This window comes from Passer montanus, unplaced genomic scaffold (assembly GCF_014805655.1).
Source record: "Passer montanus isolate IOZ18808 unplaced genomic scaffold, ASM1480565v1 scaffold58, whole genome shotgun sequence".
In the NCBI taxonomy this organism is placed as follows: Eukaryota; Metazoa; Chordata; class Aves; order Passeriformes; family Passeridae; genus Passer; species Passer montanus.
In genome coordinates, this window is record NW_024370816.1 from 2,631,361 (window position 1) to 2,642,484 (window position 11,124).

The following is an 11,124-nucleotide window of genomic DNA, read 5'->3' on the forward strand; positions in this document are numbered from 1 at the left end:
ATCGTTTTCAAATCGAAACTGAAATTAGTGCAGGACCAAGGAGTGAAATCTGGGATGTGGAAGGAGATGGGCTGCCGGGCCAGGCAGGCTCCCGTAGCGTTCCCATCCGCAGAGGCATGCCAGGCACGCCTGGCTGAGCCCGGGCCGGGGCTGGCACACCTACCCGCCGGCCCCGTCCGTGCAGTGTCCCCCGTGCAGGCAGGGCTGGCTGGAGCACTCGTCGATGTCGGTGCCGCACAGCTCCCCGAGGAAGCCCGGCGAGCACGAGCAGGAGAAGCTCCCCAGGGAATCGTGGCAGGTCCCCCCGTTCAGGCAAGGCTGGGACAAGCACTCGTCGATCTCCACCTCACAGTTCGTTCCTTCAAAAGCAGAGAAGATAAAGCCCAGGCTTAGGAGACAGCTTTGGAAATCTCAGCAAGAACTGCCTGAAGTACCATAGCCGCATAATCTTTTTTTTTTTTTCTTTATGCAGTTGCCTGGTTTTTAAAGGCATTTCCTCCTCAATGTGCTTTGCACAACCAGTTTTTTCAGGGCTTGGCAGAATTTACAAAAGAAGAAGCCAGTTGTTTTCACAAGAATAGGTAAAATAACTTTTTCTGTTAGCTTGAACATGGAGACAGGACAAACTAATTTTCAAACAATGCTACTATCCTATTTACATAATACAGAAGAGACCAGCAGTTTATTGATCTCATAAGAGTCCATTTAAAATTGATCTTTAAATGGACAATTCACAGTTTTTTTAACTCCTTGGGAAGTGTTTTGTTTAGCAGTGAATTATTGCGTAATTTTTTTTTTAAGGCTTATCAATGTGCAAGTAAATGGGTCTATGGTGCCATGTTTGCAGCTGGTCAGAATCTTGGAGCTGCTCTTCAGAGATAATTGCTAGAAATAAATCAGTTCTAACATGACTTCACATCTATTTGTAATAGTTGGCAGATTAAATATACACTCCTGTTTCTTATCTCTAGCACAGACCAGGAGACACTAAGAAAATTTAATAACTAATACCTTGCAGGTTTGATTATTTCAGGGGTTTGTATGCTTATGCACTTAGTGTTTGAAGCAATAGAGTAATATTTTCAAATAATTTTCAACTGCCAAGTCAAGTTTTTTTTGCAGCTATAGTATCAGCCACAAAAGAGATGCAAAGTAGCAAATTATAATGAAGAAGCTGCTTTGAAGTGAATTTCCTTATTTTTTATTTGGCTTGTTGAAGTAGCCGCAGTATTGAAAAGTTTACAGTGTATTTCCTACTTGAAAGAAAAACTACAGCCCTGAGAATGGGTTATTTTTTTTTCTTTTGTTTTGTAAAAGTGAAGTTTTAGTACAAGATGATAGGGTAGACTTTCAAGAGAGGGAACAGGCATGTTTGATGATGGGTATCACTCTTGCAAGTTACTTAGGAGGTCACCTCTAATTCTTTATTTATGCTCCTTTTGTCAGCTCTGTACTGCTGTGAAATTTGTACATTATAACTTCGAGCATCTTTCTTAAAACATAGAGATGGATAATATTTAGCACTGTCACTTCATGAATAATTAATTTTGATGCTTGTGAGCATCTTTGTTTTAAAAGAATAAATCTGTATTATGGATAAGTACCGGGAAAGGTCTTAAAATGCCAACCTAAAAATTGCAGATGTTGACTCATAACTATTTTTTGTTGCCTTTAAACATTAAAGTGCAAGTTCCTATTTTCAGCAGTTGAGAAATAGTTCCTTGAGACCACATAGTGGATGGGGAAGCTGCCAGTGGCGTGCCCCCAGTTCAAGGTTCACTGCTCAGCTAACCACTACTTTCAGCGGGAGCCTGCCACAAGAGCCCGGCCCAGGAACGCTCTCTTACGGCTTTATGGTAATGTACATTACAGCCAGATATAGTAAGCAGTCCCTCTGTGGTCATTGCCCTGTGAATTCACTGTAATTATAAACAATGTGTTTGCAGAAGTGTGTCTAGTGACCGTAAATCTGCCAGAGCTTGTTAACAGCTTACTGCGAACACTAAAAATCATGTGACAAAACAAGCCCTGTTCAACTGATCCTCAGCTCAGCCAAATTTAAAACTACAGGCCTGAGAACAGCCTGACAATTAACATGAGAACATAGCGTTGTTGTTTTGGTTCATGTCTTTAATCTATCAAGCCCAGTAACCTGCCTTCGGCAATGTTGCCTCGGAAGAAAACTTCTCCCTGTATAATGCATCCAGCCAATGCGATCTGCCATGCAGACAGGGGGAATCCCTTCCTAGCCTCCGCTGAGTCTGCTGTCAGGCTTTCTTAGATGTGTAGAAGAGAGATGAAAAGATTAGATCTGCATTTTCACCTCAGTCTAACATTCTGTCATAAATATGCTGTATGCCAAATATCATATGCCAGGCGGGAAGGAGAGCGCCAAGGAGCCCCGCCGCAGTTACTGCACAGGGCTGCACCACCACGAGCTGAGGCACCCTGGGTGTCCTGGAGGAGGCTGAGCATCCCTGCATGTACCAAACCACACAAATGGTTTGAATTGAAATGCTGGGAAGGTGTGGGAAAGTCACATTCGTGACTTTTGCAGTTACTCTGAAGAACCAGGGTTGTTTCCTATACTGCTTGCTTCTCCACTGAGTCCTACTGTGCACTTCTTTCTACAGCCCCAGTCAATAAAAAGTAAGGACAAATGAAAATGAAGGACACACAGCCAATGTTTTCTAACTTGCATGCCTACAAATAGAGTGTAATTTCACTTTCTGCTCAAAGATACTAGGGGTTTGCTAGCTCACTGTACTTCCATGAGGACCTGTACATTCTTAATATGGCTGGAAATTGGTAACCAGGTCACCCTTTCTGCTCTCCTGCACAAAATGCTGTACTCAGGTCCAGCAGGTCCAGAGGGCTGTCCCCAAATTCCTCATTCTGTATAAAGTAATCTTGTGTGCCATTATTTGGATGGAGAGTGTCACATGGCTAATTTACAGGCATCAGGCTTGAAGCAATAGGAAGAGTGTTACATCAAAAATTAGACAGAGGGAGAAGTTGTGTTTCTTTGATCAAGGCTTGTCCCTTTTCAGCTTGGGCATCTCACCAGAACTGAATACCTGGGCTGGCTGGGACACAAGGTGAGGAGTGGTTTGAAACTGGAAAGCTGGGGAAGGAAAGAGGCTTTGCACTGCTGGCAATTGCTGTTGGATAGACTGTGTGGTTTGCTATTACATCCACAACGACAGGTACATGAGCTTGTTGGGAAGTGAGTTCTGTACTTGAAGTTTTCCATGCCATGGTAGAGCTGCTGTGCCTCTGCTTGCCTTTAAGTGCCGAAGACTTATTTATGATGCATCTATTCTTAATATTTGCATGGCAGATACATTATTGATGAGAATACTGAATGAAAGCTTGGAGATCTATCAGGAGTAATTTCCTGAAATTCTACAGACGTCATTGCAGCGATGGTTACCTCATCATAAAAGGTATTGCACAAAGAACAAATCCAGCTCCCTGCACCTACTTTGTCTGCCACTGAAATGCTTTCTCTTGCTGTCTGAGACTGAAAATGGGTTTTGGAACTGCCATGCACTCCTGAGAGTTCATACTGGAATGTTCACTGGCAATAGAGGACGGGCTTCAGCAAGGTAATTAATGCACGTAGCTGTGGGTAATAACAGGCTCTTACACCATGCTCTGTTGGGGTGAATTAAAAGCAAGTGCAATTAGTCCAATGGAGGAGAAAATGCAATTGATTAGGGTAGCCAGCAAAACTTCAACAAACCAATTGAACTTCATTATTTAACAGCTGTGTGACACATGTCTTGTAAATAATTTCACACATGCAGAACATTATCATAGAAACTGGAGATTTCATGCTGAATTTTCCAGTCTTTGGCTCTTGGTGCATTCTAACCTCTTCCATTTGTGTAAGAATTATGTGTGACATTTCTCAGCTATTTTAAGAAGTGCTGCAGCATACCAATCACACAAAATAGCATCATAGTCCATGAAACAAGTAGCAACAGCAGCCAGTAACTCATGCATTTGGTTAACGTTGCAGGTATAGATTTACTATACCTTCTTTACCTGCATATCAAGAGATACAACCTGTTTTCACATCTTAGGGAAATGAGATGAGGTGGATGACTTCCCACAGTAATTCATGGTGTCAGGCCAGGATAATAAGGGTTGGCAAGATCCCCTGATGGGGTAAATGCGAGGTTTTATTACCACTGGGGACACCTCGAGGCTTTCATCCTGTAATCCCTCTGGCTTGTGCATTTAGCACAACTCACAGCAAGGTGCAAAAAAAAACAACAAAAAAGAATGCTTCTGATAAATCATTTTGTTAAGTAGCTTTTTAAAGCTGATGTTTTACTGCTGGAGGAATGGTCTGCTACTCCTCTATAGAATTTCTATGGTTAGTCTCTTTTGCTGCTGGAAGAAGTGTCAGAGCTGTGTGTAAAACACTGCAGCCCCTTCTGCTGTGTATTTTAGACTCTTCTCCTTCCTTGGTTCTCTCCTCATTTCTTAACTCTGTTTGTGGAAAGTGTGGAGCTTTGGTGACTTTTTTTGGTGAGAGAAAAGAGCATCAGCTTGGGAAACAGCAGAATTTCATGATGAAAGTGGAGCGACTCCAGCAGAGTGAGTTTCCATCAGCAGTTTTTGTTGACCTAAATTTTTATTTCTTTTTGTTTAGGCTTTACTATTTCATTACGTTTTCTCTCCCTTTGTCTCTAAGGTGTATATTCCAACTCTTTCAAGCCAAGTTTCTGGGCTGCGGATCCAGGCCTGGACCCCACTAACAGTGCCAGTTAAACAAATACAGTTTCCTGAGTACAACAGGAGGTCTGGGCTGAGTGTGATCATTGCAGAGTAACCATGCTGGTTGTTAATAGGTTTTTCCTTCCTTCTGCTCTTTGGCTTTCCCTCAGTTGTGTAGTTTTCTCCTCAGCTGGCCCGGGCTCCGACACCCCCTGGCAGCAGCGGGGTGGCAGGAAGGTAACAAGCTTCCTTCAAATAACATTCTCTGTGCTTATAAGGGATATTAACCAAGGGCTGCCTTCCAACGAGTGCTGTGTTAGACACAGGAAAGCTGCTTTTTACCTCTGACTTCCCCTCCTGCATGGGGATTTGGGGATGGAGCTGTAAACCACATCTCTTATTTCTTATTCATTTGAATCACTTGAAGCAATAGCTGTTTTTTCTCCCCTTTTTGCTGTATGACTATTTCTTTTCCTTTGCTTACCTGACTGGCAGTCTATCACTAAAATGCCTCCCCTTTTCTTCTTTTAATGATTCAGTGTGCTACCTTTCACAGTCCTAGCCCTGAATACAGCTTTGAAATTTGAAGGGAGCTGTCTTCCAAGAAGAATTATATGCTTTCCAGTAGAGGAAGTAGGGAAGAAAAATCACACCTGTACCTTAAAAATGGAGCTACATAAAATGGGATTATCAAAAAATGGGCAGTTTGGGAACATAACACTTGTCCATGTAACTTACATAATGTTCTAGTTGGAAATGAGTCCTTTGTTTTTGGGAAGGGCAGATGAGCGAAATTGAATGTGAAATGTCTAAGTTTGGAGTAGAATTTGTCTACTTGGATCTAATTTTTAAATCTGTTGAACATAGGTTTTTATCCTCAGAAAAAAAAATAGATACAGCACTTTGAAGAGAGCATTTTGAGAAGGTTTCTTTTAAAAGCAAAGTCCACCTAGCCCTCTGACATAGCTTGGTCTTCACAAAACTGCTGTGTAGATTTTGATGAATGTGAGATTTCTTTAACCCTTCTCTTTCTGGTTAACAGTGAAGTGGTTACCATAATGTGTCAACAGCCACCGGTGTTGAAGCTGAAGGCAAGGTGGTAATGCAGATAGGGCTAAATACATGTGTGGGCAGGGAGTTGAACCTGGAATGTGAGTTCTGATGGGTCCACACGACCCAAAGGAAAAGTTGCATTAATAGAGCTTACCCGTGTAGCCAAGGGGACAGACGCAGTCGTAGTGCCCAATCTGGTTGAGGCACGTGGCCCCGTTGAGGCAGGGATCTGAGGCACACTCGTTCACTTCCAGGTCGCAGTGCTTGCCCTGGTAGCCCGGGACGCAGTAGCAGGAGTACTCGTCCACGCCGTCGCGGCACAGGGCCCCGTTGCGGCACGGCTCGGACACGCACTCGTCCACGTCCCGCTCGCACAGCGCGCCCGTGTAGCCGGCGCTGCAGAGGCACGTGGGCCCCGCCAGGCCGCTTTGGCAGGTGCCTCCGTGCTCACACGGGTTGGTGTCACAGCCACCCTCGGCTCGTTCACAGGCAGGGCCGTTGTACCCAGCGGGGCACTTGCAGGTGAAGCTGAGGTTTCCAGCAGAGCCCACGCAGGTAGCGTTTTGGAGACAAGGGCTGGAGGAGCAAGGGTTGGAGGTTTTGTTGCAGAGTTCCTCCCCACTGTCCGCTGATACGTCTGCACAAAGGCAAGGGTCATCTTTATGACCATCAGCACATGTGGAGTTCTTTTGGCAAGAGTTTGAGAGGCACCTGGAATCATTCCTCGTGCAAAGCGATTCTAGGGAAGAAATACAAAAATTCCTGAGGAATTCCACAGCACTGGGAGTAACCAACAGTGAAAGAAGTGTAGTTCTTAACACAACCGTGCTTCAAAACCCACAGCTCCAATTGCTGGCTATTGAGAAGAAAATGGGATGGCAGCTCTGTGATGCATTAGTGGACTAATGAATGTAAAATGAAAACTTGAGTAAGCTGTAATTTCCTGGTTTTGCCTCTTTCAACAGCCAAGGTCTGGAGTGTCAGGATTGTTTAACTATATTAAGAGTATAGTTGAGACAATGCTGGTGTTGTCAATGGATATCCAACAATATGGGACACATTTAGGTTTATTTAAAGTTTTTGTTTCTGTTTTTGTTACTAGAGAAAGGAGATGGACCGCTTTTTTTTAGTTCAATATCACTTCTGTGGTGGTACCATTCTTTTGTAGTGGATGCTTTTTTGCACTGGGTTTCACAAACTAAATAACTCAGATGCAGTTATAGCTCAAATAAGCAGTTCAAACCATCAGGCACCTTGATTTTGATTTTTTGATTATAAATAGTAATTTCACAGGTGTACAGCATCTCCACCACAAAGTATCTCCCAAACACCTGAGATGCATCACAGCCCTGTGAGAGCCATCCAGCCTCCAAGGCTGGAAGGACACAGTGAACATGGTGTAGAGATGTTCCTTACTTCCTTACCCTCTGGCAACTGAGCTTCTGTCAGTAATGAAAGGCCACTTGGAGTTGCCTTGCACCTGTAAGGAATAACAATAGCAAGAGCTATTTCTCACTTCCCAGTCAAGGAGGGTGAGCTGTTACCAGCACTGTTCACAATCCTCCTCTGGGATACACTGAAGCAGCTGTATCTGGGCCAAGGCTGTGAAATTAAGCTGAATGTTCCTTTAGGAGAGAAGGCAGTTTGTAGGAGAAAGACTCAGACTCATGAGCTGGAGCACAAAAGTTACATTAAATTATTTATATGTAAGTACTGTAAACATCTTTTTTTCTTATTATTTGTTTAATACTTTTAATCTGGAGTATTGTTTGGCTATATGAAGGGTATGTGTCTCCTACAGCAGCAGAACAGTGTGTGTGCAAACAGAGTATTTTGGATGAGCTGAACTTCTCAGAGGAATTCAGACCCATCCACCAGCAGTCTCTAATTTCTTCCCAGTTCTTGAGCTGAGATTCGGGAGAGCAGACACTGTAGAGATGGAGATGGGGCACTGAAAGAGAAGAGGTGAGCAGAGATGGAGACTCCAGTGACTGGAGTTAGACCAAGGCTGATAAAGGTCTGTGACAGATCCCTGGAAAAAGGAGAGGCTAGGGTTGGTCACCTGAGGATACCAACCAACCAACCAACCCTGGGGGTGTGTCAGAGAATACAAACTGACTGGTCATGGTGTGTTTCCATGGTGTGCATTTTAATTTAATAATACAATTTAATCTGTTTTTCTCCTAAGAGGGGAAGGTGGAGGAAGAAAGTATCAGAAGGCTTAACTACTTAGGAAAGACTGCTTGTATAGATTTGACACTAAAATAGTAAATGGAAAGGCTTAAAAATTGTCTGTGCATGACTATTGTGCTTTCTGACTTGAGGTGTACACAGGAGCAGCAGTGCCTCTGAGAATTAGAAGCACCAGTCTGAATGAACTTGATATTCATCAATAGGTACGTTTACTGAGCCAGATAAGTAATTAATACTTGTTTGAACAAGGGGAATAGAGATTTATGTAGTAAAGATAGCAAGAGTGACACCATGATTTAAAACCAACAGTGGTCTTAAGGATTACATAGAAAGCAAACATTGATTAGCAGGAGGAGAACTGGAGTGTTACCTCGTGTTCTTTGAAGGAAAATTGGGCAAAAATAGTACTTCTGGATTAGCCTGCCTTTAAAATGACCCTCCCCAAACCTGTTAATAATCACTTTTGGGAGCAGATATTTCATCCTGATGTGGTATTGGTTGCACTTGCTCCAGCTCAGAGCTCTCACTGAATGCAAAAATTCAAGACATTGGTCACATGTACTGACCTGCACCACTGTGAGCAGTAATTCGGACCCTTCTCTTCCTCAGCATGTATGTTCTGATGTCCTGGTTTGCATAATTTTGTGCTTTGCCCATGAATTTAGGTTTTTTCTTTAGCCTGGATAATGCAGAGCTTACTGCAATCTATTAATTACCGTTTAAATGAGCAAAACTGTGTTCCTTACGAACTTCTGCATCCTGCATTTTCCTTGCACAACTTTAGAGAGCTTTCCTTTCAGTCTGTGTACCTATTTAAAATTCATTAAAGTGCGTGTTTGGGGAAACATTGCAAATTTGAAGAAATTAATTATGATCAAGTTATAATGTTGTCTGACTGTTGTACTCTGTAAGCTACAAGAGGTGAGGTCAGTCATTCGAGTGCTTTCTTACACAGGACCACAGTGACATGAGAAGCAATTTAGTTAATTATTACTGCTTTTCCAGAGATAATTTGCATGCAACAGGCTGAGTTTGTTATAATGACTGTGTGAGGACACGATGCGTTTGCCAGTGTGCAGTTTTGATATCAGGAGTAGCTGTGAACACTGGCTAAAAAGCTTCATAGCTCTCTGAGGCAGTAAGAGTGGAGGGAAAAGAGGGAAGGGGAAAGACAGCTCTAAAAGCACTGTCTGTATGGAATGAAGGCAACCAATTTGTCTGCAGGGTGACATCACTATGGGAAAAACATGAAACAGAAAACTTTCCTGGATTTTTTTTAAAGCAGTGTTTTAATTTCAACTTTTGTAGCTATTATAAAATGAATTTCTTATGCAGAAATTACCAACAAACAATTCAATAAATCAAATATTCTCTAGAGGATACTCTTGTCGGATTTGTATGACAAGTTTATAGTAAAAGAGCAACATTTTTGATGTTCTGTCTTTAATACACTGTGACATGGATTTTATTATTTGTGTAGTTTTTGAGGGACACAGGAGTTCTGAAGGTCTTAGCAGAGATGTAACCATGCTGAGTTTTAGCTTGGTTGTGGTTTAAAGGCTGGGACCAAGAGTTGAAGGGTACTCTATAGCAGTTTGTCTCAGCAGCAAAACTGCATCTCAAAAAGGGGATCATCAGAGGTGTGCAGTTAGCACACCATGGTTATCAAATGGTAGGCAGTTCACCTGGACATGTCCATGACTTTTTTTTTTTTTTTTAATCATGTTCCTGAATGATGTGAGTGCCTCAACCAATCCTTGGATTCTGGAGTGCTAGTTCAAGCACCATTTTCCATCTGTTTCAGGTAAGTTATTTGCTCTAACTCCATTGCTACCCTATGGAAACTGAGTTTGCCTGCTGCTCTGGAGTGATGTGGAAGGAGGGATTTGGGAACCTCCTGAGCTGAGAGCTGCGTGGAAGGAGGATGAAGAGTATGGCAGGTGGAAGCTCCTGCATACCCTGTGATGCAGTATGATGATTGATGCAAAGACTGTCTCCGTTTGAGCAGATGCCTAAGGAATATTCTCTTCTGCATTCACAGAAAGAGCTGCAAAGGGACAGAAATGTTTCAGTGGAGCTTGGGTTTTGGCCAGGTTGCAGAAGGACAACGAGGAAAAGCCTCATGCTCTACCTCAGATGTGCAGAGGAGCTGCTTTTCATTCCTAAGCAATTAAGGTCATTTCAGCAGTGACTTGTTCTGACAGACTCTTAAAACTCCTAAACTTAGGAAAAATGGAAACAAAATGCTGATTGCTTTGGATTTACATTGACTGACACTTGAGGTAATTATCAGTCTCCTTGTAAACAGTGGTACTTTAATCTAATTACAAGAGGATTTAGTGCCAAGCGTTTTGCCCCATGGTTAAATCCTTGAGATGCAGATGAGATGGTTGGCAGTGAAATTCTTTGCAGTAAAGCTTGCCATCTACTGGCACAGCATCCACACTACCAGAAACATGGCCATACCTGCAGCTATTACAGGAACTGGCACACAGAACTCAATATAAGAAATGCCAAGAAAAAGACAGTTTTAGCTTTGTTTTTTTTTTGCTCTTGGATAAGATTATTTAAATTCATTGAAGTGATCTTGTTAGTGTATGAATAATTGAGCTTATATAGCTAATAAGCACTAAAAATGCATAATTTTGGCTGGTAAAGGCTTCTGAATGATCAGAAACTACTGTAGTGATACAAAACAATTTTTATGATGTTAGAAATGCATGTCAATGAGAATAGAAGGCCAAAATTGAATTGGGGAAAAGCTGTCATAAACAAGGCAGGGATTTTGAAATGGCCAAAGCATTTTGGCACAGATAATCTGATGATTGTTCCTCAATAAAGCAGGTAATTTTGAAAAGCTCATCTGCGTGTCTTTCCTGACAATTTCGAGGGTTTTTTTCCTAGATCCTGTTTGAATCAGAGATTTACTGGGCTCATGTCCATTTTACAAAATATTCTTCTAAATTAAGTTGATAAGATCAAAAGCAAAGTGAATTGATGATCCCAGATTCTGACAATTAGTAATCTCAGCCACTCAAAGCCCCCAGATAAATCCTTTGCAATCTGTTTTGGGTTCTTTGTGTCAGAAATGTCTTTCAGCAAAGACTTGTTCTTTCAGGACACGACTCTTCCTACGAGTTGGTGAAATAT

The 11,124-nt window shown here is 42.3% G+C and overlaps 1 protein-coding gene across 1 annotated transcript in view; it reads right to left on the reverse strand.

Annotated features, from left to right (window-relative positions):
- Positions 1–11,124, reverse strand: part of CRB1 (crumbs cell polarity complex component 1) — a 96,432-nt gene that overhangs the window by 62,856 nt on the left and 22,452 nt on the right. The window contains exons 2-3 of the mRNA XM_039726410.1: positions 5,936–6,520; positions 164–359 (exon numbers count right to left, since the gene is read on the reverse strand). Coding sequence (XP_039582344.1) covers positions 164–359; positions 5,936–6,520 — 781 coding nt within the window. The remainder of the gene's footprint in view (positions 1–163; positions 360–5,935; positions 6,521–11,124) is intronic.